At 39.9% G+C, this 27,674-nt stretch overlaps 1 protein-coding gene across 2 annotated transcripts; it reads left to right on the forward strand.

Moving 5' to 3' along the window:
- The first annotated feature begins 1,924 nt into the window (after positions 1-1,924).
- VIRMA (vir like m6A methyltransferase associated) lies at positions 1,925-26,963 on the forward strand. 2 transcript variants are annotated; one of them, XM_056483316.1, is made up of 24 exons: positions 1,925-2,014; positions 4,600-4,715; positions 4,961-5,047; positions 5,445-5,493; positions 5,970-6,138; positions 7,079-7,201; positions 7,969-8,271; positions 8,988-10,140; positions 11,214-11,705; positions 12,459-12,613; positions 14,517-14,599; positions 15,060-15,153; positions 15,291-15,835; positions 16,388-16,623; positions 17,350-17,602; positions 19,133-19,350; positions 20,549-20,681; positions 21,252-21,404; positions 23,049-23,209; positions 23,469-23,565; positions 24,516-24,682; positions 24,838-25,169; positions 26,014-26,157; positions 26,611-26,963. In XM_056483316.1, the coding sequence occupies exons 1-24, from the start codon at positions 1,952-1,954 to the stop codon at positions 26,766-26,768; spliced, it is 5,484 nt and encodes a 1,827-aa protein (XP_056339291.1). In that variant the 5' UTR covers positions 1,925-1,951; the 3' UTR covers positions 26,769-26,963. The 2 variants fall into 2 exon arrangements, with proteins under 2 accessions (XP_056339291.1, XP_056339292.1); XM_056483317.1 differs by lacking the exons at positions 16,388-16,623; positions 17,350-17,602; positions 19,133-19,350; ... (6 more) ...; positions 26,014-26,157; positions 26,611-26,963 and having other exon boundaries at positions 1,936-2,014; positions 15,291-15,841.
- Positions 26,964-27,674: the final 711 nt, after the last annotated feature.

The raw sequence follows: 27,674 nt of genomic DNA on the forward strand, positions 1-27,674 counted from the left end.
TTTATGTTGGGGCAAGAAAGCCAGCAGGCAAACCTGCCAGCATGGCCAAGAATACCCCTTGGTTTTCAAATTGTGAAATATTTCTTTAAAGGGATTTGTACTTTTGTGTTCAAATAGCACGAGGCAGAACCATGTTTTCAGTGAACTGAGAAGAAATTCTAGTTGATCAGTATACCTGCACTGCCACAAAACACCTCTTGAGGTGTGCCAGTAGAACTGGTTAGGGAATTGCATGCTGTGTCTGGCTCCCCAACATATGCTGTGGGGACAGGAACTTCCTGAACCAGTTTCACCACTGCAAATGGATATATTGAACCACAGCCTAGTTTAAAGTGATGCAACATTTTCATGTGGAGTACAACCCAGAGGACTGCTGCTCCTGATGTAAGTGAAAGTTTGGAGTGCCGAGAAAGCAGCAAGCTCAGCTTCTGAAACAAAAGAGGGGCTTGTGAAGTCCTGATACAGACATAAACCGTATTTCATAAGTAGCTGTTTCAGACACGAGGCAGATAGCAACGGATAATTATCCCCGTTAAGAAAAGTGCAGGTATTTGGCTGAAGCTTCCGTCTAGAGGTGTAATGCATCTTTTCTTCCGAAGGCACATAGTGTAGCTTTGCTGTTAAGCACAGAGCTCGTACAGAAAACTTGTGTAAGCAACACTGCTTGCGAAAGATTAATTCCACATCCTTCTCCTGGGGGCTGGCTTTGCCTTCGTGGTGTCTCCATTGCTTGTACAACTTGATTGCTGTTGAAGAAGGGCAATGGATGCCAAACAGGTACATCTGGCGCTGCGGAAAGGTTGAAAGGAATTGTGCTACGCGAACTTGAGAGAAGTGACAAGTTCTTCATCCGAAAAGAGTTTGTTTTAAGCACGGGAAAAGCTGCAAAGGAAATTCCTCAGGTGGGGTTGAAATTAAGCAGCACCGAGTTTATGAAACCGAGCGGAGGCAAAGGCTCGGCGCGGACTGCGGTGACGCCCAGCGGGGACTGGGGCTGTGGAGAGCGGGGGCTGCTCACAACCCCGACTGCGGCCCGAGTTGTAGCAGGTGAAAGGTTGGACTCGACGATCTCAGAGGTTTTCACCGACTAAATCCAGCCTGCGACTCCGTGAGTGCTGAGGCAAGCCGGGCTCTGTCTGCCCTCCCGGCGCTGAGGGCGGCGGGACCCGCCCCCGCCCCTCCCTCAGCCGCCCCCGCCCCTCCCTCAGCCGCCCCGCCCCTCCCTCAATCGCCCCCGCCCCTCCCTCAGCCGCCCCCGCCCCTCCCTCAGCCGCCCCGCCCCTCCCTCAATCGCCCCCGCCCCTCCCTCAGCCGCCCCCGCCCCTCCCTCAGCCGCCCCCGCCCCTCCCTCAGCCGCCCCCGCCCCGCCCCAGCCGCCCCCGCCCCGCTCTCAGCCGCCCCCGCCCCTCCCTCAGCCGCCCCCGCCCCTCCCTCAGCCGCCCCCGCCCCTCCCTCAGCCGCCCCGCCCCTCCCTCAATCGCCCCCGCCCCTCCCTCAGCAGCCCCCGCCCCTCCCTCAGCAGCCCCCGCCCCTCCCTCAGCCGCCCCCGCCCCTCCCTCAGCCGCCCCCGCCCCTCCCTCAATCGCCCCCGCCCCTCCCTCAGCAGCCCCCGCCCCTCCCTCAGCCGCCCCCGCCCCGCTCTCAGCAGCCCCCGCCCCTCCCTCAGCCGCCCCCGCCCCTCCCTCAGCCGCCCCCGCCCCTCCCTCAGCAGCCCCCGCCCCTCCCTCAGCCGCCCCCGCCCCTCCCTCAATCGCCCCCGCCCCTCCCTCAGCAGCCCCCGCCCCGCTCTCAGCCGCCCCCGCCCCGCTCTCAGCAGCCCCCGCCCCTCCCTCAGCAGCCCCCGCCCCGCTCTCAGCAGCCCCCGCCCCTCCCTCAGCCGCCCCCGCCCGCCCCGCGCGGCCCGGAAGCGCTCGCTCGCGCGCCGGAAGCGCGTCCCCCGCGGCCGGCCAAGATGGCGGCGGATGCGGCCACCGAGCTGCTGTTCCTGGACACGTTCAAGCACCAGAGCGCGGAGGTAAAACGGGGTTCGGGTCTGCCTCTCCTCCCATCTCCTTTTCCCTTCTCTCCCTTCTACTGAGCTGCTGCCGGTACCCCCTGGCTCGCGCCGGGGGCTCCCGGGAGTGCGGAACCTCCTGTGGGGCGGGCCCCGGCGGCGGTCGGGCAGCAGCAACCCCGGGGCCGCTGCCGCTAAGGGGGAGCTGCCGCCTCCTTCCCGCCTTGCCTGACACGAAACCTTGCTCGAGCCGCTGTTCTGGCAGCCCGAGGTGCTGCTGGTGGTGGGAAAGGAGCGAGAATTTGGAGGTGACGAGGGGAGTAAAGGCGAGCGGAGAACAAAGAAGATAAACGTGCTTCGAGAAGGCGATAATGGAAGAAGTCGACCAGGGGACCATGCCCTGCCTCTTGAAAGATTCCTGATGCTATTGTGTAGCTAATGATGAGGAGGGATATTTGTGTATTTGTGAGATATTCCCTTAGATTTATTCACTTTACACAAAATGAGTATTTCAAGCTTTTTTCGCAGTGGTAGGTTGTGCAAATGTTCCATTTTGAAGCTGTTGAGATCCTGAGCATCTTTGAAACTGCTGATCTTGCAGCAGGTTTGTCCAGGGCTGAGCTCGATGTGCTATTCAGGGAGGAAGAATGGGACTCTTAGGGAAAAAGTGATTGTGTACTGTAACATGAGAAAGACGTTTCAGATTCATAGAATAGCTCGACTGTCTTCATGGGTAGGTATTAGGGAAAGAAAACAGAGTATTTTGAAGTCATGCTGCAGTGAAATGCAGTTGAAGAGTTATTCAGGAGTCTTCAGCTGTCTGGATCAGCTCAGCCCAAATGTGTTTTTAATTCTGCTATTTAAGACAATGTTAGGCAGGGAATGCTCCCCAGTGCTGTTCCCCTGGGTAGAAACAGTAGCCACTCTTATTCCACTCCAGAACCTATGTGCTCTTGTGGAATATTTTAAATCATGTTCTATTTAAATCATCTCTCATCACTTTCATTCTTACCAGTGACATTGTCCGAATCTGACCCTTAGAAATTTTACATGTTTCTTGAAAGCCTTTATATTATGCTAATTCTTCTGCTTTGTGGATTATGAGTGTTGCACTGGAATTTACAGTTTTTGAAAAGTACTGCTGTGTTTTTGCATAGAATTATTTCTTTGGCTTAGCTATGCAGTTTAATTGCTGTTGAGCAGTTCTGATGTAGGGTCTTTTTAAATGTTTTGTAGGAATAGTGGGTTGAATTCAATTGCTGTTTTGGTGATGTTGATGCATGGCTGTCAGGGCATAATCCTGTATCATTTAAAGAGGAATTTGTCTTTATTTGGGCAGTATTCCTGGGGATGAAGCTTCCCAGAGCAGCCCTTCCTCCAGAAATCTGAGTCTGCTGCATGACTCAGATCTTTTCTAGAGGCACAGATGAGCTCCCACAGCCCTCACTCCATGCAGGCTGCACTTCACCCTGTTCCTGTTTGTGCATCTGTGCTCCCTGTCCTAGCAGGATTCCTTTGGTTCCACCATCCAGCTTCTAACATGTCAGCCCACAGGCCAAGGTGTTGTATCTTGTGTTAGAAAATGTCTGCATGGATTTTTTAGAAGACAGTAACACATGCCCAAAACCATATCTTAAAAACTCTTTTTAAAACTCCACTTTGTCTGTTTCATTGCTTATTAGCTTTTCTAAAAATTTTTGTACTTGCTTTCTACTGTTTTCATTTGCTTTCTGATTGTGGTGAAAGAGACACATTTCAACTGCAGATCAACATGTTTTTTAGTTTTCATTTTTTAGTTGTGTTAATAGATCAGTGGTTTGGGCTTTTTTTTCCTATCAGTCTGTTAATTCAGCTTGTTAATTGGAAATGTGATTCTGAGCTTCTGTTGAAAAAGCCTTTATATGTTTACAGTAAAGTTATATATGTGTACTGTTTTATGAGCATATATATGGTAAAAATGATGGTTAAATGTAATAAGATCTAATGCAGTGAATTTATTGAGAGAAGACATGCAGTATTAATTATTTAGTAGCTGTTACATGGAAAATCACTGTAAGTTTGATAACCTCCTGGTTTGCTGAAACATCTTTTTGAAGGGTATAAGAATTCCTTATACTTGCTGTTTCTGTGGTAGACAAAAATGATATTTGCTAAAGGTTTTCAGGTGTTGCAAAATTGGAAAAATAAACATCATATGGAATTTTTGTACAGATCTAGCAAAACTGACTTAGAGTTATAATTTTTAATATTGTATTTGAAATATGAAATTTGCTAATGTTTGGAATTATACCATACATACCTTCTGTCTGGAAAAAACAACCTGTTACTGTTTGAAAGAGTCTTGAAAATAGAGGTAATAAATTAAGTAAATAAATTAACAAACCAGTAATACTTTCTATGAAAAAATAGTGTTAAATACATGAAAAGTGGTGAGATTATATTAAAGCCCCTATTTTTTCTGTGTAACAGTGTTTATCAGTGTTTAACTTTTTACAGAACTGAATTTTATTATTAAGATTGCAACATAATCCTTTAATAGAGATTACAATACATTCTGTTGTTTGTGTTTTACATTTCCTAGACTTTGTTTCTTCTTTGTTTTGTAGCAAAGTACCAATATTGATGTGGTTCGTTTTCCATGCGTGGTTTACATCAATGAAGTCCGAGTCATTCCTCCAGGAGTGAGAGCTCACACAAGTTTGCCTGACAACAGGGCTTATGGGTAAGTGAAACATACCAGGGATTGGATTCAGGAAGACCTTCCTCTCACTTTTTTTGCTGAACATTAATGTCTCAATAGGCCTTCCTACATAAAAATGTAAAATGCATTTATGTGTTTGCTGAACTTGTAGTTATTTTGAGGTGTTACTTAAAGAGTATAATTTTGTGGATTTTTTTCCTTTGGTAGTCCTACTTACTGTGATAAAGAACTCATCTAATTTAATTTTACTTTTATTCTGTTCCTAGGGAGACATCCCCCCATTCATTTCAACTGGACTTGTTTTTCAACAATGTCAGCAAACCAAGTGCCCCTGTTTTTGATCGGCTGGGAAGGTAAGTTCTTTCAAGATTAGTGTGTGACTTCATTGTCTATCTTTTCTTCCTGAAAATTTTTATAGTGCAGAGAATGCACAATAGAAAATCCTGTATCTCCCATGACATTCATATTTGGTTTGGATTTTGCTAGTTTGTGTTTCTATTGTTTTCCTCCAATCTGTGTGGAAGGACAGAGGTTTATCCTTAAAGTAAGCAAAGTTTGTGTCATTTTTAAATTTACAGAGCCCATATATATTAATGCAAATAATTCTGTAGAAAGAAGTGCTTTTTCACTCTCATATGTATTTGTTCAGTGTTTTATCATTGGCTTGTGTGAATAGGATTGCTGTGTTTTATTTCTGTAAACATGCTTTGTATTAAAATGAAAAATGACTTTGTATCTTTCATTTAACAGCCTTGAATATGATGAAAACACTTCAATTATTTTCAGGCCCAATGCAAAGGTAACGCAGTGTGATTTAAACCTCTTCTTTCCCTCCCTATCTGTCATTTATGTGTAAATATGGTTTCATGTGGTGTGTTAGCACTGTGTAAAGTGTTTACAGTTTCAAACCTTATCCTAAGACCTACCTGTAGTTTAAATACTCTTTACTTTAGAATTTTCTTGTGGTTTTTCATATTGTCTTTAGTTTGGTTTTTTGGTTGTGTTTTTTTTATTAATCGGTTGTAGTAGATTAGGGATCTATCTAGTCAATGTATATACTGCAAGGAATTTAATGGTTTTAGAGAAAGATTATTTGTTGCAATGGTTGATTTGTTTAACATATTCTCATTTTTCAAAATGTGGTATAAAGAGGTATTGTAACATTGGGTTTTTCTTTTGGCTTTTATGCAGATACTGATACAGTGATACTAGAGTAACTGTTCTGAAGTTGTCTTTAAGTGCTTTTTATTTTATTTTTTTTTTAAACCAACACAGGTCAACACAGATGGATTGGTTCTTAGAGGGTGGTACAACTGTCTGACTTTGGCAATATATGGGTCAGTTGACAGGGTAATAACTCATGAGAGAGAGTCACCTCCTCCACCCCCCCCTCCGCCTCCACCTCCCCAGCAACAGCCTGGATTGAAAAGAAATCCAAAACATGGTGAGTCTTGGGAAAAGACAGAGATTTTTCTTTTACAAGTCAGTGTTGGATGGGACAGATCCATTTCAGATGGGACAGTATCCCATCTGAAAAGCAAATCCTAGTTCTTCCACGTTTTAGATTACAATGGCTTTCATTTTCCTTATTATATCTTTAGTTTCATATTTTCTTCTAGATTCATATTGAATGGTTTCAAGTAGGGTCTCATCTGGTGCTTTTATGAGAGTGGTTTATTTGATCTGTTGCTAGTTACTTTGGATGGTCAAAATGCAGTTTTACTTGTGTGAACTCATTACAATGTAGATGATCGGAATATTTAAAAAAAATTGATTAGAATAGTATTAAAATAATAAGAAAAATTCACAGTCATAGTTCATTTTGCTTATTTGAGTTGTGTAAAATACATTACAGAAGAGTGCTTGGCACTGGTTTTAGAACAGCCATTAAGAGAATCCATGATCGAGTTTCTGCTTTGATTTTGGTTTTAGATTTCAAATTAGAACTATTGTTCAAAGTATGGCTAGAAAACTGCAAAATTTGAATACTATGTGCAGTAAAAAATAGCTGTAAACCATCAAAACCAGTTGAGTAAAATGTAAACTTTATTTTTAGAAGCAATTCAGATATTATTGGTAGAGTCACAGTATGAGTAGTGTCAAAACCAAAATTGGCAATTGCTCACCTAAGTTTTAAACAAGTATTACATAAAAAATCGTTAGTGTTAATAAGCTTGTTTATTGATGTAGTTCTTGTGTACATCAAAAATTACTTCATCAAAAGTGACTTTAGAAAGTTGCCTCGTGTAATTCAGAATATAGATAAAAATAAAACCTGGGCAATGATGTTCCCCAGTTCGAAGTAGCACTGATACCCCACAGTTTTCTGCTTTTATTCCCATGGCTTCATTTAATGCAAGTTTTTATTTTCCCAATAAATATAGTTGACGGAGAGAAAGAAGACCAATTCAATGGCAGTCCTCCAAGACCACAACCCAGGGGACCAAGGACACCTCCAGGCCCTCCTCCTCCTGATGATGATGAGGATGAACCTATGCCAGTGTCAGGTAGAGTGGGAAGAGACTGTGTTTTATTTGCTGCACATCACTGCTTAGAGGAGGCAGAATTATGTGTTTCTGCCCCGTGTGAAGTTTTTCATCTGCTGTTACTTCTGCTAGACAGATTTGGTTTTAGGAAAGGGAAAAAAAAGTTTTAGGTTTATTCATGTGCATAATTTTTAAAGGTAGTAGATTGAAAATATTGGCTGCTAACCAGTACACTGTTGAACATGCTGTTCATGTTTTTTATAAGTATTCTATTGACTCTGGTATCCATTGTCCTTCTCAGTTATTCTGCAGCATCTGCCAAGTTACCCAATCTCTGTATTGGTTAAAAGTGCTAAGAACTCTACATAATCATAGTCTTGCTAAACTAAGTGATTTGTGATCATGCAAAGATTTTCAAAATGTTTTTTTTGCCTCTCTAGTATATGTGATGCAGAAACCTAATTAAAGACAATAAAAATATTTCTATAAGTACATTAGCAAAGAAAAAAGGAGGACTGAGGAGAATCTCCTTTATGGGATGCAGGGGGATAATGGTGAAAAAGGATGTGGAAAAGGCTGAGGTAGTTAATGACTTCTTTGCCTCAGTCTTTAGTAGGACGTTCAGTTACTCTCCTAGAGTGGAAGACAGACATGGGACAGAATGAACAATCATCAAGGTCAGCCCAAGTGTATGGTGCCAGATAGGATCCACTCATAGGGCCTTCCTGTTTACTATCTTTGGATTTCAGAAAAGTGCTTTTATTTCTAAACTATGATTCTATTTTTAGTGGTTGGGGAAAAAGAAGATGATGTGGACCATAGGGAGGATTACTTTGAGCCGATTTCTCCCGATCGAACATCCATTCACCAAGAAAGCCAGTATTCTGATGATGGAGAAGTGGAGGAAGATCAGCCAGAAGAAGGGGAAGATGATGATGACGTGGATGTTGAGGAGGAGGAGGATGAGGACGATGATGACGATGATGATGATGATGGTCATACTGTAGAGAGCATTGCTGATGAGGAAGATGAGGAGGAGGAAGAAGATGATGAAGATGAGGAAGAGGGTGAAGAGGAGGAAGAAGGTGATGGTAAGTTGTAGAGTTTAGAATAAAAATTGAGATTCATGAAATTTTGATGTACCTTCATGAAGGTACCTTCATGATGAGTATGTGTCAGGGGAGCTGAATATTTTCCCTTGGTTACTGCAACATTGCCTTATTTGTGGTCCTGACATCTCTCAAGAACAGTATCTTGCTGTGGAATATTTATTCCTTTATAGTAAAAAATTCTATAAATAGCAAAAATAGATACAGTTGTATAGGTGATAATGAATATTCAATCTTGTTATGTTTTGTTTAAAAATGTAGGAAAGTGGTGAGAGATCGTTAAGTAAAAACCAAGTGAAGTTGTTTATGTAATAAAGTTAGTTGTCATCTTCTTGTATTACTTAAAGATCTCTCCCATGTCTGTGCAAAAATTCCAGGCTAGACTTGTATAATAGGTGCAGTTACAGGAAGAAAATTGGACAAGTAGTAGTAGTTGTAGTAATGTAGTAATATGTACTCTAGTTAAACTTTTTTTGCTTTATACATTCTTTTAAATTACTCGATTATTACATAAAGAACCCTGTCAGATGGGGCTTTCAATCACGTCTTGAAAGAGAAGGCTTTTTGTGTGTTAGTGTGTGATTGTTCTCTAACTGGTAATATTTGTGTAAAATGAATCACTACTTTTTACATGGAAGATATTCTCTGCAGTTGTGAACTGGTTTATTCATAACTGATTTGGTAACTTAATTTTTTAGGAGATGATGGCTATGAGCAGATTTCAAGTGATGAAGATGTAATTGCTGATCTGGAACGTGAAACATTTAAGTATCCAAGCTTTGATATTGAATATACTCCTGAGGATCTGGCATCTGTGCCTCCTGTGACATATGAACCTTTTGAAAAGGAGCTTGGACCACTTTTATACTTCAGCTGCCCTTACAAGACTGTATTTGAAAATGAAGTTGCTAAAATAAAGGACCAAGACTCAGAAAAAGAAAATTCAGGGGCAGTGGAAGGCTCAGTTAAATTAACTGAACTGTTGGAATTATATCAAGAGGAAAGGGGTGCAAAGTGGGTTACTGCATTAGAAGAAATTCCAAGTTTAATAGTAAAGGAATTGAGCTACCTGCTGGTGAAAGACACAAAGCAAGACTATATTACCCAGCTAGTTGACTGGACCCTCCAAGCTTTAAACCTTCAGGTGGCTCTCAAGCAGCCCATTGCTTTGAATGTTCGACAGCTCAAAGCTGGGACAAAACTGGTGTCTTCATTAGCAGAATGTGGGACTCAAGGAATAACAGCACTCTTGCAGGCAGGAGTTATTAATGTGTTGTTTGAGCTGTTGTTTGCAGATCATGTATCATCCTCTCTTAAACTTAATGCTTTTAAAGCTTTGGATAGTGTCATTAGTATGACTGAGGGAATGGAAATGTTTCTAAGAGGTGGCACAGACGTACATGAAAAAAGTGGTTATCAGAAACTCCTGGAACTCATACTGTTAGATCAGACTGTGCGAGTTGTTACTGCTGGTTCTGCAATTCTTCAGAAATGTCACTTCTACGAGATTCTGTCAGACATTAAAAAGGTGGTTGATCAGTTAGCAGAGAACACTCCTCCTCTTCCTAATCACACAGAGCCAGAACAGGACCAGGACTTGGCAGGACTTGAAAGAACCAACCAAGAATATGAAAATGATGTGGAGGCACCTATGGACATGGATCATCTTTTGGAATCTTCTAATATAAGCGAAGGAGAGATGGAAAAACTTGTTAGTCTTCTTGAAGAGATCTTCCATTTGATGGAAACTGCTCCTCATACAATGATTCAGCCACCTGTGAAATCTTTCCCAACCATGGCACGCATTACAGGCCCTCCAGAAAGAGATGATCCTTACCCTGTCCTGTTTAGGTATGGCAGTTGCAAATTCAGTTCCTAGTGTATTTCCTCCAGCTTGATAGAGATATATTTCAAGGGTGACTTTTTTGAGTAACACCTTGCTAGATATTTCACTTAATTCTTTATTGGGAGATTCTAGATTGTGCATATAAGGTCTGAGAGAGTTTGGTAAGTTAATGTACCTGCTATTTTGTTGGCTTTCAGTCAACCTAGAATGCACCTAGCTAGAAATTAAAATCTCCTTATTACTGGTAATGTGCTCGCCCTTCAATTGAATTCATAGATGCTGACTGGTTCTGCTAGGTGCTGCCCAGTTTGAAAATGGTTATAAATCTAGAGTGTTTCATTTGACATGTTCATTGGAACATGTCTTTGTGGACATGTAAAATAGGTCAGGAATTCCTAAGCCTGTATGTTGAGGTGGCAAGATGCAAACCAGCCTCAGGTTTGTGAAGAGGTCATGCAGTTGTCTCAGTGTAGCTCACTGTTTCACAGCACAGGCAGAGGAGCTGAGGCCTGCCTGCTTCAGCCAGTTAAACCATCCCATGGGCTCTTACTCTGTTAGCAAGTTTCTGTCTAGAAATGCTGACAGATTTCTTTGGTAGCACTGTGTGGTCATGGGTGAGGATAAGCATCTACATGCAGTGTCTTCAAAAATTGCCTGCTAGATATGTAATAATGATTGATTTCCTAGCACTTTTAAAACATTGAATCTGGCATTGATGATGATTCAGATGCAGCAAATTTAATGAAATATAGTGCCTTGTTTTGTGTGTAGATGCAGTTGAGGGTTTTTTTTTTTTGTTTATTGGGGTTTTTTTTGTCTTTTTTTGTTTTGTTTTGTTTGGGGTTTTTTATGGAGATCAGAATTTTAGGACTTACTTCTTGTTAATAGTATAGCAGTTCTGTTTTGTAAGGTTTAAATTCTGTACTACTTCATAATTAGTTATTATTTCTCATTGTCCACAGAGCAGTATGTACTGAAGCTGGGAGATACATGGTTTTATATAACATTATTGTGCAGTGTTGACAAATATTTGTAGCATTGCTGATGATTTTTTGGGGTTTTTTTTTTTTTTTTTCAGATATCTTCACAGTCACCATTTCTTGGAGTGCATTACTTTGCTACTGTCTCTTCCAGTGACAGGTGCACATCCAGGTGTTCTTCAGGCTATCCGGGATATATTGCGTTTCCTGGCACAGTCACAGAAGGGTCTTCTTTTCTTTGTTTCTGAGCATGAAGCAACAAACTTGTTGGTTAGAGCACTTTGTCAGTTTTCTGATCCAGATCAAGAGGAAGGTCTGCAGTCAGATGGTGCCAACGAGGATGCTTTTGCCCTGTGGCTCCTGCATTCAACACAGACATTACAGTGCATTTCGGAATTGTTCTGCCACTTCCAGCGGTGCACAGCCAGCGAGGAGACTGACCACTCAGATCTGCTGGGAACACTTCACAACCTTTACCTGATCACCTTTAACCCTGTGGGAAGATCTGCTGTGGCTCATGTATTCAGTCTGGAAAAAAATCTTCAAAGTCTTATTACTTTAATGGAGTACTATTCTAAGGAAGCTTTAGGGTAATGTATACATTTATTTATTTCCTTCAGTTTTTTCATTATAAAAGTATCTATCTTTTATAAATAATTCAGCAAATAGAAAATAATTTTCTCTTTGATCCTGACGTTTTTACTTAAAACCAAAACAACTTTAAAGTAGAAGCATGTGATACAAAATCAGGCCTGTCATTTGTAATCAAGTACTTAGTACTCCAAGTCTGTGTAGGTCATCAACTAAGTTCTTGTAATATATGTAGAGCAAACTTTTGGTTGTATGAAAAAATCAATAAGTAGGCAGTTTTCATTCAAGCATAAAATGTTGAAACAAGGAAAAAGTTTGATTTGATACAGAGAGTACTGAATACTACTTTGGGGTGGGAATCTCTCAATTCTCCTAGTTTTTGTAGATGTTAAATGCAGTCATTGTTTTCTCTGGACAAGCAGTTGTACTACATTAGGTAGCACTGATTTTAAAATGATTTGTGAAACAGATGAAGTTACATAAAGATATTTGCATGGCACTTGGCCATTTGCATGCCACTGGATCTCATGATTCATTGAAGCTGAAATAAATATGAATGTGTATAATGTGCTCCCTTACTAAAATGCATAGGAGGAAATTGTTTGGGTTTCTTTCATTGATAATTATATGGGGTAATCCTTGTTGAAGGTAAAAATTATGTAGGTAGATTTTTAGAGGACAAATAATGAAAATCGAACAGCTTATCCAGTTTATTAAATGAGATCTAAAGAAAATCCTTATTGTTGTTTCAGAGACTCAAAGTCTAAGAAGTCAGTTGCTTATAATTATGCCTGCATCCTTGTTTTGCTGGTGGTACAATCCTCCAGTGATGTTCAGATGCTGGAACAGCACTCAGCACCTTTGCTGAAGCTTTGTAAAGCAGATGAAAATAACACCAAGTTGCAAGGTACAGTATGTGTAATTATCAGCTGAATTGTTTGAATGTATAGAAGAAATCTTTTTTATGTGAATAATTGGTGTTTCACAGTTGTCTGGCTTGGATAATGAAATTACTTTTCCAGTTGCATCTGATCCGTTGAGTCACTGAGATAATATGCAATTTTTTTTCTGTTAATGATAGTTAATTTAGAAAGTTACTTTTCAAGTAAAATATCTGCCATGAATTTTGGATAGTTGCAGGAAGTTTGAAATTATTCAAACTGTGTTGATAATAGGAGAGCAAATTTCTGTAGAAGTGGACTAACTAGTCAGTGAGCTGAGTCTTACTTTTGTTTACTATCGCTATTGTTGTGGTTTAACCCCCTTTGCTCACTCTCCCACCCATTCTCAGTGGGATGAGGAGGAGAATCAGGGAAAAACAACTAAAATTCTTGGATTGAGATAAGAAGTTAAATAATTGAAAACAAGTAACATATAATAATCCTAATAATACTGATGATGACAACAATAATAATTGTAATAAAAAGGAGAGAAGAGATAAAACCCAAGAAAACAAGTGATGCAGAGTGCAATTGCCCACCTGGTGATCAATGCCCAGCCCCTCTCCAAGCAGTGATCAGCCCCTTCCAGGCAACTTTCACAGTTTTCATACTGAATATGACATCCTATGGTACAGAATATCCCTTTGGTCAGTTTGGGTCTGCTCTCCTGGCTGTGCTCCCTCCCAGCTTCTTGTGCAGCTCCTCATTCACAGAGTATGAGACACTGGAAAATCCTTGATTTAGGGTAAGCACTGCTTAGCAACAACCAAAACACCAGTGTGTTATCAATGTTGTTCTCATGCTGAATCCAAACCATAGCACTGAACCAGCTACTAGGAGGAAAACAAGCTCTGTCTATCCCAGCTGGAACCAGGACAGTGATGTAGTGTGACAGGATCTTTACTAGTAAATAATACTGGGATTGTTTTAAGGCACCTAGGCCAGCATAGTCCATGTTACCCATGATGTCTAAGCTGTGTGTTGGTGTCTTCCCAGCTTGTGTTGGCTTACAGATCAGGCCTGGGATAGTCAGCAAAATCCTGCTGGGGACTATTCTGACACCTGAACATTGAAACTCTGATGTCCAAAGTTGTGCTCTGCACTGGTTCACTGACTCATGTAGACATACCAATAATTTCTTCCAAAACTTACATGCACTAAAAGAAATCGGAATTCTTCAAGGTTTTAATTTAAATCTCTCCTCTGTCATGCTGTTTTTGCTTCTCACCTGATATCAGACTGCTTCCTGAGAAGCACAGCTAGTTTATTAAACCAAATCATGAAATCACTCTGAATCATCAATTCATATCCACTTGATCTTCATGTTCTTGTAAATATTTTCAGGAACGATGTTTTTTAAACCTTTAAATCTCTTATCCCAGGAACCTGGGACTTTCAGGTTATTCTAGACTAAGAGAGAGAGACTGATAATCTGTAAGGACTTCTGGCGTGAGTGGAGTGCAGGGCAGTGATTGGCTCTGTTTGGGTACTTAGTAGAAGTTTTGTACATAGTTTGTACATAACCTATTCTGTACATTAAGGGGAATGTGTTTTGCTTCTTTTCTTTAGCTGACAGTGCCCCTTAGTGTCTTTTTTAAAAAACGTTTAATTACAGGTAATGCAGATAATGAGATGAAAATTAATTGTCTTCAGATAGACTTGAGCCAAATTTTGTCAGTGTGCATAACATATATTGCCTGTCATTAAGCTTTATTTTTGTTGATACTTTTCAACTGGCTACAGCTGCACTATGAGACCCACAAATTTCACACTTTAGTATCTATTGTGTGAATTAAGGACATTTTGATTAAAAAAGGTTTTACGATCATAAATTCACTGACTTCAGTCTTTTTTTTTTTTCTCCCCCAGAGCTCAGCAAGTGGCTTGAACCTTTGAAAAATCTTAGATTTGAAATAAATTGTATTCCAAATCTTATTGAATATATCAAACAGGTCAGTAAAATATAGGTAGATGCTATCTTTTATTTATGTTCTATAAGCTTAGACCTTTTGTAGTCTGATATTTTGTCTTAGATATGTTCTAACATGATATTTAAAAATACATACTGTTGTTCAAAGGAGATGAGTCTGTTAAAGCTTATGATCTAGGCTGGAACTTGATTTGTTGTATTTATTGCAACAAGATCTAAGGTAAATAAATATATGATGCAAAGATCTAATTATTTAAATCTTTTACCTTCCGATAAATCACAGTGCAAATGTTGATACTTTCTTTTTTGTTTCTGCCTTATTTATGGCTGCTTACCAGAAGGTGAAATAATTAAACTTAAATTTTGTGACCTACTTACAGTAAATAAATACAGAATTTGAATACTAAGCAAGCAATATACTCAGAAAGTTCTTCCTTGTAATACAGGCTCATTCCTTTTTCTTTTTTCTTTTCCCCTAAAAGAATATTGATAGTTTGATGACCCCAGATGGAGTTGGTCTTCCCACTGCACTTCGTGTTCTTTGTCATATTGCATGTCCACCACCTCTGGTAGAAGGTATGGCTGATACGTTTGTACGGGTTCAAGTACAAATCTTAAGTTTTCTGAGTCTTCTACTTAAACCTGGCTAAAGTGTAACTGTGACTGCCCAGGAGAAATTAGAAATGCAGAAATCTTATTTATTTTCTGTACAGGTCAACAGAAAGACCTTAAATGGAATCTTGCAGTTATTCAGCTCTTCTCTTCTGAGGGAATGGACACTTTCATCCGGGTGTTACAGAAGCTGAACAGCATCCTTATTCAGCCTTGGCGGCTCCACGTCAACATGGGCACCACGCTGCACAGAGTTACCACCATTTCTATGGCCCGCTGCACGCTTACTCTCCTTAAAACAATGCTGACAGAGCTCCTGAGGGGCGGATCCTTTGAGTTCAAGGACATGCGTGTTCCTGCAGCACTCGTTTCTTTGCACATGCTCCTCTGCTCTATTCCTCTCTCAGGCCGCTTAGATAGCGATGAACAGAAAATCCAGAATGACATTGTCGATATCTTGCTGACTTTTACACAAGGTGTTAATGAAAAACTTACCATTTCTGAGGAAACTTTGGCGAACAATACTTGGTCTTTAATGCTGAAGGAGGTTCTCTCTTCAATTTTGAGAATTCCTGAAGGCTTTTTCTCTGGACTTATACTGCTTTCAGAATTGTTGCCTCTTCCACTGCCCATGCAGACTACTCAGGTATAACTTAGATGTATTTAGTTTTTAAAAAATTTTATTATTTATATGTAACTCTTTGACCACTTTTTAGTGGTGGAAAGAAGGATGCATGACAGGATGAATTAAAGTTGTTGTAAAGCGTTTGTGCTCATTCAGATTCTTTGTAGATAAGTCTTTTTCAGCAGAAACAAAATTGGTATTACTTGGAACATTTTTCATAAGTTAGCAGTCATATGTTGTTTATTTGTCCCTTGTGAGATTATCTAGACTCCTGTTCTGTTACTTAAATGACTGTCTCTAAAGCTTTTCATTTAGCTCTGAATGCTGAACTTGGCATATTAAGGCCCTTCTTTCTTTTGTCATGGATCTTGAATTTGTGATCTTTAATAAGTGAGCATAAAAGGTTTGTGACATTTGCTGGCCCATGTCCTGTAATTTGGTGACAGTGAAAATGGCATTCCATATTTTTGCGGACAGTACTCGTACTTCGTCTTTGTTTATACATTGTGATAGAGTTCAATTTTTATCATATGAATTGACAGGAAAACCCTTCCTGCCCTTCTGTTCCTGCAGGTAATTGAAGCCCATGATATTGCAGTGGCACTCAACACCAGGAAACTGTGGAGTATGCACCTCCACGTGCAGGCCAAGCTGATACAGGAGATTGTTCGATCTTTCTCCGGCTCATCCTGCCAGCCCATTCAGCATATGTTGAGGAGGATTTGTGTTCAGCTGTGTGATTTGGCTTCACCTACTGCTCTCCTCATCATGAGGACAGTATTGGATCTAATTGTAGAAGACCTGCAAAGGTATTTTTGTTTTCTCTTGCAAAGATTTCGTTAGTGAACTGTTAAATTCATCTTGCTTTTGCGCAGTAGATTTCGCAGAAGGAAAATACTTTTGGATATATCATTCATTATGGGCTGAATGAATTCTCATTCCAGTGCTATATGCTATGTCCTGATAATGCTTAAGGCTGCCAGAAAACCAACTCATACATCTTAAGTTTAGATGTAGGCAGTTTCATGTTGTATGTTTATGGTAAGTATTTTAGGAAGATTTAGGCTGTCCTTGCAAAACCTCATCCTGCCTGTGAAGTGCTTTTAAGGACTTATAGGACTTAAATAAAAGTGGGCCAGTAAAGTTTGCTATACTGGGATTACATGTTTGTACATGTTTATAAACTGGATACAGGTTCAGAGGGTTTTGAAACTGATTGTTCTTTCTTTAAAGCATGATTATCCACTTAGACAATTTTACATAGAAGCACATTTATCTTATACAGTTAGATGCCCTACTGTATGTTAAACTCATAGTAGATTAATCAATGATGTGACCATTCTTTATGATGTGACCAAGTTCTTTAGTGAAAGTTGAGCGGTTTTCAAAAAGTAAATGGAACTGTAAGTTTAAGTATGCAAACTAGGTGGATTTTTTCTAAAATGCAGAATTATATGACTCCTGTGATGATTGTTTTTATAGTTCCTTAGATCACTTTAAAACAGCTTTTTCATAGTGCACTGATACCATTTCAGCAACACAGAAGATAAGGAGAAACAGTACACTGGACAGACCACTCGGCTGCTCGCTTTATTGGATGCCCTGGCTTCACATAAAGCTTGTAAATCAGCTATTTTGCATCTTATCAATGGAACTACTAAAGGAGATGAAAAGTATGCAGAGGTTTTCCAGGAGCTCTTGGCTTTGATGCGATCAGCTGGGGACAATGTCACTCATCAACAGTGTGCTGAATGTGTAACTTCCCTTTTGCAGTCACTCTGTGATCAGGTATTTGCTATATTTAGTGCATAATGTGTGTTGATTATTGTAGGAGACAAATTAAATTAGGTTGTTTCTTAAGTGCCCCTTTTTTTTTCCAAAATTAAGAAAACCTACATTGTTAAAACACAAAAAGTCTACATAGTTGGCTGCTTTGACAGACTTGCTGCCTTCTTGGTCTTGAATCTAAACCCTTTCCAGTTTATGACATGTCTTCTGCATTATGTGCACTGTTCTGGTAGCTCATTAGAGACCAGAAAATGGCACAAAGATTTCCTGTCCCATCAGCTGAGAGAGGGATGCAGCATCTCCATGTGGGCCACTGACAAAACTTTAGTTGTCACTGCTCACTTCTTACCTAGTTAAATAAATACGTATCTCTTAATGGTCTAACTGAAACCTCTTGAAAATGTATTCCAAATATAAAGATATGTATGCTATGCTGGTACTGTAAAACTCCTCCATTAAAAAAAGCAGAGAAGTTAACTATAGCAAGGTAAGAAATGTTAGTTGAAAATTGATTCATAGACTGGCCTTGTAGTTTCTCATTAATGTGTGCACAGATTTACATATCATTATTTGTCTCACTAGTGCATGTATTTATTTGATCTAGTGCTTACGCATTTGCACAAAAGACATTTGGATGTTGTTGGTCAGTAGAGATAATCAGCCATTTGCATATAAACAGGATCTCTCTGTCCATACAAACTCGTTGGGAAAAATCAGTCTTGTTTTATTTTATGTAAAATATAGAAGTGACAGAAGGTCCTAAACTTCTTAGGTGGTGTCTGCAGCCTCTTTTAATTTTCATAGAACCACAGAATCAAATAATATTTCACATTGGAAGGGACCCATAAGGATCAACAAGTGCAACTCTCTGCCCTTCCCTGGAATATCTAAAACTAAACCATGACTAAGAGTGTCATCCTGATGCTCTCTGAACTCTGACAGGCTTGGTGCCTAATCACTTCCCTGAGAACTCTGTTCCAGTGACTGACCACCCTGTCAGTGAAGAATCTTTTCCTGATGTCCAACCTGAGTGTCCCTGGATGCAGCTACATGCCATTTCCCTGTGTCCTGTCTCTGTCACCAGAGGGAGGAGAGCACCTGCCCCTCTGCTGCTCCCCGTAAGGCACTTGAAGGTTGCTGTGAGGTCACCCCTCGGCCTTCTCCAGGCTGAACCAGCCAAGGAACTTCACCCTCTTTGACCAGTGTTTTGAGATTGAGGGACACATTGACTAGGCAGGAAACTGTGTTACCCAAAGACTATTTGCCTTTGATTTTAGCTCTGCTACAATATTTCAGAATTTGAAGCTTTTATGTTTCAGAAATAAATAATGGTTTGTAACTCTTTCAAAAAACTGAACAAAAAGGATACTCTAGATTAGTATTTTGGTGGTCAGTAATAACTGAAATACTGGAATAAGATGATAAAGGGATAGTGAAAGAACCCTGTGCTTCTGACTTCTTGTATGGTTTATATTTACTGCAGGCATACAGAATGCATTTTTACTATATGTATAATAATCACTCTTTTAGGATATTGCACTTATTTTACCAAGTTCATCAGAAGGCTCTGTATCTGAATTAGAGCAGCTTTCCAACTCCTTACCAAGCAAAGATTTGATGCCCTTAATTTGTGACTGTCTGATGGAAACATTAACAAATTCTGAGAGCAGTTACAGTTGTCTGCTGACATGCATCCGAACAATGATGTTTCTTACAGAGCATGACTATGGCTTCTACCACTTGAAGAGGTATGGTGTTTTATGATATCACTCACAGTTTTTAATTTGTTTAAAAACTGCTTAGTAGAAAACATTGAGGATAAGGCACCTAAGCATTTGTTTCTCTTCGGGGCTTCAGTGTTTTACTCAGTATTTTGGTCTTTCTTCACCTTCTGAATAGTTTCTACAGTATGCATGCGGAAGCACTTAGTTTCAAGAAGCAGACAAAGCATTAAAAACAGGTTTGTACACTCTCTTTCCCCATTCCAAGGCTGGAGGATTAGAATGAGATATATTTTTTATATTTTATATGAGATATATTTTTTCCCTTTTGAGACACTCAAAGAGCTCTCATCTGGAACACTGGAGAACTGTCTGTAATTCCTCTATTTTTAGGGGATTCAGTTTGCAATTCCCCAAGTGTTCTGACCTCCAGATAATTAAGACTTTAGACATGATTTTTTTTCCAAACTATTTTTATTAACTCCAGTCACTTTGAACAAAATATATACATGTATTGGACAATATTGTGTAGTTTTGACACTTGATTCTTTGTCCTACATTTGGACCTGTTTCTTTTTGCTGAAGTTGAAGTGCAGAGGCAAAACGGTGAGGTTTGCAGAAAGAGAAAAGCAGAAAAAGGAGCCGTGTCAATACAAGGTTGTTCAAGACACTTTAAGTCGTGTTAGATGCAAGAAGCTAAACTAGCACCACTAAAAATTAGCAAGTTACAGATGCTGTTCTTTCTATGATCCCTTTATCTTTCTATGAGTGTGTCCAGCTGTCAGCTTAAGTGCACAGCTTTGCTATTTCTGTTCATGTTGCTTTTACAGTTTATTTTCTGCAGTTAGGCATCATGGCATGGAGTGAAATTGTAGCTGCAAGCATGATCCTGCTTCATACATAAGGTCCTTATGTAAGCTTTATTTCTCTACTTCAGTCCCTTTTCTGCCAAAGATGAAATTGTATTTTCTTGAATGTTTTGGAAGTAGTATATATAGCTGTATATGTGCAGTCTGAAATATCTGCAGACAGTACTGGCGAAAAGAGGCGTCTAGTACGGAGAAAGTAATGAAGCTCCAGGTTTGTAATCAAGGCTGAACTTGATAATTGTGAAATTTGCCAAGTTTATTTTGCATAAATGTAATTTTCTTATAGCCAGTTATGGTGGAATGGTCACAATGTATGTACTAATAAATTATTTTCTCTCTTACTGTTTTTAAAACAGCTCTCTAAGAAAACACAGCAATGCTCTGTACGCTGTATTAAAGCGAGTAATAACTAGTTTCAGCAAAGACACAGGTGAACTGGCCTCTTCATTTTTGGATTTTATGCGACAGATTCTAAACTCTGATACACTGGTAAGTGAATATGCATTGAATGCTTAAACTCAGCTGCATTTCTCTGAAATCTGCAGTGTGAGACATGTTCAGGAGCAATTATTTCAGAAAGCAGTTGATTCTGCAGATTGCTGGGTGAGGCTTTTCCATCAGTAGTGTCAGTGCCATCTTTAGTTTCTAATGAAAACTATGAAACCTGAGCGGGATGTATGTTCAGTAAGTGAGGGTTTTTCAGTAGGAAGAATGGCATATCAGTTCATACTGATTTCCTAACTGAATAGTATGCTGTGGTATCCCAGTTTTACATTCACAGCATCCTGTTGGAGAGCTGCTGTATTGATGTGTAATATAGAAAGAACTATAAAATATTTGTTAATTCTATGATACAGACCTCATCTTGTACAGGAAAGGGTTGCATTCTTGCTTGTTGAAGTGTACTTTGTTAAAATAATTTACATCATATGTTTTTAAATCAAGAGAGAACTCATTTTGCTGGATTTGCTCTAATGTGTATTTGAATTCAAAGGGGTTTGCAGTCCAGAAGTACTGAATATTTATGAGTACTTATTCCTCAACTGTCAAATATTTCAGGGATGTTGTGGAGATGATGGAAGCCTTATGGAAACAGATGGATCCCATTCAGGCAGAACGCTGGGTCTTACCACTGCAGAGTTAAAACATCTACTGCAGAACAAAGAAGAAACCCCAGAAAACCTGCTTCTTGATCTGGAGAAACATGTTATGGTAAAAGAATTCAAATAATCAAGTTGATGTTGCATTTTTCTGTTAGCACATCCTAAGAGCCTCGACTGTTAAAGGTTTCATGGAAGGCAGCACATGCCTACAGCCAGAGGGTGCAGGGTAGTTGTGAAGCAGATTATTGATGTAATACACAACAGGAACCCCAGCTCAGCAGTGCTCGATGTTACTGGTGACTGGTAACAAGTGGAATTAATACTGGGGCTGGATGTTATGTTGTTGGATGTTTTCATCAGAGGTCTGAACTATGGATCCATTTTCAGTGAACTTGTGGATGCCAGTAGGATGAGGGGGGTGACTAATCTGACATATAGCAAAGCCTCAATCCAGAGAAACCTCAATAAATGCTTTAGGATTGATTTAACAGAAAGTTTGTGTGGTTCATTAAGAAAAATGTAAAGGTTTGCAATGAAAGCAGGAGAATCCCATGCCTTGTTGCAGGGATTAGGTGGTTATGTTGGTTGATGAATGTGGGCCCACAGTGCAGGGTCACTAGAAACAGAGGAATGTGTTCTGAGCCATCCTGGAAGGATCATGGTCAGCACATCCAGGGGCCTTGTTGTGACCCTCCACGGGATGCTGATGAGGTTTCCTGTGGAGTGTTGAGTTCACCTTTGACCAGCTTTGCCCTCTCACTAGTTCTAGAGAGACCTGGGGAAACTGGAGAGGGTTCTACCGAGGTGGTCAGGGCCCTAGAGCACATGTGCTAGAGAGGAGGAAGAAGCTGGGCTTGTTTAACCTGGTGAAGAGGGCTCAGGAGCTATTTCAGAGTTTACCACAGCTGTTTGAGGAGATGGTAACAGAGATGGTGGAATCAAATGTCTTTTGAAATCAAGGGGCAATGGCCCTAAATTGTGGCTTCAGAGGTTCAGGTTGATGTTAGGAAAAAAATAATCACTGAGAGAGAAGTGAAGCACTGAACAGGTCAGTGGGGCTGTGGGCTCTCTTTCATTGGAACTTTTTTAGACATGACTGGATAAAGAATGGCTTTAAAGTTATGACCTTATTTGGCTTTGATGATAGTCCTGCTTCAAGCAGTGATGATGGGGACTGGACTAGAGGACATGCAGAATTCAGTGCATCCAACTTTTCTGTAATTATGATTGCAAACTTAACTCTGATATTCAAATCTGACTCTATGTAACTGATGACAGCCATGCACTTGATAGCTAAATTATGAGAGTCCATGAAACAGCTGCTCCACAGCTTATTCATCACAAATGCCTTTCAAGTGCTACATTCCCTCCTGTCCCTTCCCTGGCTGCCTACATCTATTAGGTAGGAGATTTACAGCCACAGTTGTTCTGAATGAGGAATAGCAGACACAGGACATTGGACTGCTTTAACAGAGAGCTTTGTAAAGGAAACCTGGGCAGTGTCTTCCTTGGGACTGTTACAGGATATTGCATCAACTGGGAATGAAACCTAGAAAGTGCATGTGATGGCATGGTTTGTTTAATACCACACCTAGGAGCTCTCAGCTGTTGTTTGTACTTGGGTGCCTTAGATTCACTGTTTGTGGCTGGATAGACTGTTGTATAGTACCTCCCCCTTTCTTAATAAATAAGCAAAACATTGTTCTTTCTCTGAGGAGGGGAAAAAATTCTGACTTGTTCTGTTTTAACATAGGATCGTTCTAAGGAAGATGATGGCCTTGAATCCTTACTGGACAACATTGTTGGAGTAAGGCAAATGTTGGAATCAGCGGGTGACTCTTGTCCACTGAGTGACCAAGATGTTGAACCTACTCTTTGTGCACCAGACTCTCTTCAGAATTTGTTTAACAACAGGTAAAATGCTTGGGTGTGTTACAGTCTACCTGTGATTTATTTGAGAAAATGGATTAATTTATGCATAGGTAAATTTAATATATTAAAAGCAGGATCTAAAGAGCACTGTTGTCACTACTGCCCACTAGTCCCAATGTATTTAATGTCGTGTGAGTATCAAGGGTAAGGCAGCGATGTTCACCCAGGTTCTGTGCTGCTGTGTGTGTACACCTGCAGTTTGGTTCATAACCAAACAGCCTTTGGCATTGTTTTGTTGTAGGACTACGTATGTGTTGGCAGACGTGATGGATGACCAGCTGAAGTCCATGTGGTTCTCACCCTTTCAGGCTGAAGAAATAGACACTGACCTGGATATGGTAATAGGCTTCATTAACATATCTAAAGTGAATTTAAAAATAAGGGTTAATCTGAACTAGTAGCATCAGAAATTCATAAAGGCCAAATGGTTATTTTTCCTGAGCTCACCTTTTTAACTTGACCCAGACAGAGAGGTTGGCATTTGTTAAAGGATTTACCAAATGCCTTCAGATTGACTTGGAAGCTGGCACAAAATTAGGGTCTTTTGCAGTACCCTAGGGGAACAGTTGCTGTGTCAGTCCCAAACTGTGTTTCCACTGCTGTTGAGGCTTTTCATCAGTTTGTATTAAATATAGAAATGAATATGATTTAGTTTCTTCTCCTTGCTTGTCTTCTGTCTTTGCAAAAATATCCACAATAGCCTGATAGCATGTTTTTTTAATTTAAATATTTGCTCTCATGTGGCAAAAGTGGAAAACATGGCAGTAGTAAATGAAACTACATGCACAAAAGCTTGTCACAATTTTTTAAACTTTTATAGTCTAAACTTTAAAGCTAATAGTGAAAAATACAGTAGCATTCCTGTTTTTTTAGAACTAAGGAATTGGTAGTGTCTTAATTTCTTGTGTGAGAAATAATCAGTTTCTGTTGACTTCATTGCCTTAATTATTTTTTAGTTTTACTCTTTTAATTTGTGTGCAAAGACAGTTATGTTTTAATTTCTTAACCAAAACTGTATAAGGTGGCATTAATAAATTTATAGGGCTGTAGCTTAAGCAAGAGAATTGTCCCACTGCAGGTCATTAAGTGACAAGATAGATGTTCATATTTAGCGCTTTTCCCTTCACTCCTTTTGTGTTCGGATCTGTCAAGATAATTTTGCTGCAGATCAGCTGCTTCTTTTTGTTTTGTTTTGTTTTGTTTTGTTACTGCTGCTCTTTTTTTTTCTTTTTTTTTTTTTTTTTTTTGTGCTAGTAATAACTGTTTTTTTTAAACTCTCTCTTGGAAGGTAAAAGTTGACTTAATTGAACTGTCTGAGAAGGGCTGCAGTGACTTTGACTTGCAAGCTGAACTGGAGAGGTCATTTTTGTCAGAACCATCATCTCCTGGACGCACAAAAACCACAAAAGGGTTCAAGCTCGGCAAGCACAAGCATGAAACCTTCATAACTTCAAGGTAAAAACAGTTTATTGAGTTAACAGTGTCTTCAGCATTGTTTTGTATTGTTAAAATGTCAAATACCTTCACATTGCATCTCCAATATGGAGAATGCCTGACCATCAGTAGTACAGTGTAACATTAGCTAACTAAATCATGGTTTGTCATGACAGTGGGAAATCTGAGTACATAGAGCCTGCAAAGAGAGCTCATGTTGTGCCACCACCCAGAGGAAGAGGAAGGGGAGGATTTGGACAAGGAATTCGACCACACGATATCTTCCGTCAGAGGAAACAGAACACAAGCAGGCCACCCTCCATGCATGTGGATGATTTTGTTGCTGCAGAGAGCAAAGAAGTGGTTGCACCAGATGGGATACCACCAGCCAAAAGGCCACCAAAAGTGTCACAGAAGATTTCTTCCCGTGGTGGGTTCTCAGGGAATCGTGGAGGACGAGGAGCTTTTCACAGTCAGAACAGGTTCTTTACACCACCTGCTTCAAAAGGTATGTTGGTTCCTGTATTAGAGGTGGAGTGAATGAATGCTAAAATGGCTTCAGTAATACTAACCCAATTTCCTAGCAATTCATCATCCCCAGCGTGAGATCTTCCTGAAGCAGTGTTGTTGCAGTGAGTTGTTTAGCACCAGGAAAGATTCTCTTGAAGGCGAGAACCTCCAGACCTGTACAGTTGGAACAAGGCTGTGAATTCCCATGCTGTCTTTCTACCTTTCTTCTACAAAAGGAGTCAGCTGCTTAGGCAACTCTTGGATTGCTTCTCTGGCTTTTGTGATATGGTAGTTCCTGAAATCAAGCGCCACAGTACATCTCTGTGTTTAAATGAGGCTTTGGAATAAAAGGATAGAAGATCCTGACAAGAATAAGATGCAATTTTCAGTGAACCTGGAGATTGTAGCCTACAGAGTGTTAATTTTCTTTCATACATAGACAAGATTGCATTCCTTTTTCTTTCATCCCATAATTAGGCCAAGTCCTTGCAATGTAGAAACAGAAAATACTTCTATTTATAAAGTTATTAATACTAGGATTTATTTCACCACAAAATCTGAAAGTATAAGAGTCTATCTTAATATGCTAGATAATGTAAAGTATTTTAAACTTGAGTCCTTGCCCAATAAATAGATCTGTTCCTCTGATTCTGTGCAGAATAGAGTAACTTGTAGACTTCCAAGTTGGAATGCTGCAGGTATGTTGATACAGAGTATCTTTATCTATTTGAACTGTGTAAGTATTATGTTACACTCTGAGTACTGAGAAGATGGAAATGGAAAAAAACCCAAACCCAGTGATGTTTGCTCAACAGTGTGTTGGTTTTTCTCTCCCTATGTAGGAAATTACAGTCGTCGTGAAGGCGCTCGAGGCTCAAGTTGGAGTGCACAGAGTACGCCCAGGGGAACCTACAATGACAGTAGAGGTGGTCAAAGCAATTTTAACAGGGGTCCACTGCCACCACTGAGACCATTAAGTTCAGCAGGTACATGGTATTCATATGGGCATCGAACTATAGAGAATTCCTTGAATTTCATTTTTGCTTTACAAATGAAACCATGCAAGGATGCTGCAGACACCTTGAAATTCAGCAAATGTTTTAAGCATATATGAACAGTTGTCACTGAGACCGTGTCAAATATGTGCTTTCGTACGAACTGCCCTGTAACCCATAGAACTTGCTGAATTGAACACTTGATCGCAGAATCTTAATTTTGCACTCAGACTTTTGTCATTCGATTGTCTTCGTACCTCCATGGTAATCATAGCGCAATTAAAGCAGCAATGCTTGCCTAAAAGAAAAGTGAAAATGAAAAGGAGGAAAGAGACGCTGTTTGTATCTCATCCTGGTTGTGTTTCTTACGCTTTCGCAGCAGCTACTCCGCCTAGGGCTTTTTTTTTTTTTTTTCCAACTGAGTATACTTTTCTTTGCTTTAAGGCTACCGACCGAGTCCTCGCGATCGTGCGTCCAGAGGCCGCGGAGGAATTGGACCGTCTTGGACAAGTGCTAATAGTAGTAGCAGTGGTGGCTCAAGAGGGAAATTTGTTAGTGGAGGCAGTGGAAGAGGTCGTCATGTTCGTTCCTTCACACGATAAAATAAGACCCAGTGGTGGAACAGCTCAACCTTGTGGACTTCTGTGAAGATGACAAAGAAAGCAGCGTCACTAATGGACCAATTCAGTGTTTCTGGTATCTGGAGGACACCAAGAGAATATTTTTGTCTGAAGAAAAAGCTTTTGTTTGATACAAGACTTGAAATTTCAATAAAATGCAAGACTTTTTGTGTACAATTGTAAATTTTTTGTTCCTTTTGAAAGAATGTTTCAATTTTTTTGTGGATTTCAGTAGACAATACTCAGTAAAGCACCTCTTTGAGTTAAGACTTGAAGGACTTAAATATTGTGCCAAAAGAAAGGTGCAAGTGTTTTGTGTGTGACTTAAAGAAAATTAAAAAATATGTATGTAAGGCAATTTTGTTTTTTTTTTTTTTCCTCAGGTTTAGAGCCATTAGCCTTTGCTTTGCTTTGTTTTATTTTTGGTAGCCAGTCTGGGTTATTAATGAACAAGGTGTCTGCCAGCAGGTAAAGTAGCTGATGATAGAAGAATGACTGAAAATAATTAACCTGTTAAAATATAAGTATACGAATGTAAATGTAATTTATATAGGTTTTGTTGTACATCTTGGGTAATGAGACTAGAAACTTCTAAGTCCCACAGCAGGTAAAATTTGAATAAAATCTGTCACTAACTTCAGGGAGAATAAGTCAACACTCCATCACTTACTTTACAACTCCAGCTTATGCATTAGGAGCACAAGAGTTATTTCATTAGAAAGCAGCATATACTTTCAGTTAAAAAGCAAGACCCTTAGAGTACCTGGAGTTAATTGGTTCCCTGCCTCTCCTCTGCCTAATATAGCTGAGGAGAGGGCAGAGACACAGGTATAACCTGAGCAAACATGTAATGAGGTAATCTGTAAAGAGTTTTGTTTCTGTGATTAG

The sequence above is a fragment of the Oenanthe melanoleuca genome, chromosome 2 (genome assembly GCF_029582105.1).
Source record: "Oenanthe melanoleuca isolate GR-GAL-2019-014 chromosome 2, OMel1.0, whole genome shotgun sequence".
Lineage (NCBI taxonomy): Eukaryota > Metazoa > Chordata > Aves > Passeriformes > Muscicapidae > Oenanthe > Oenanthe melanoleuca.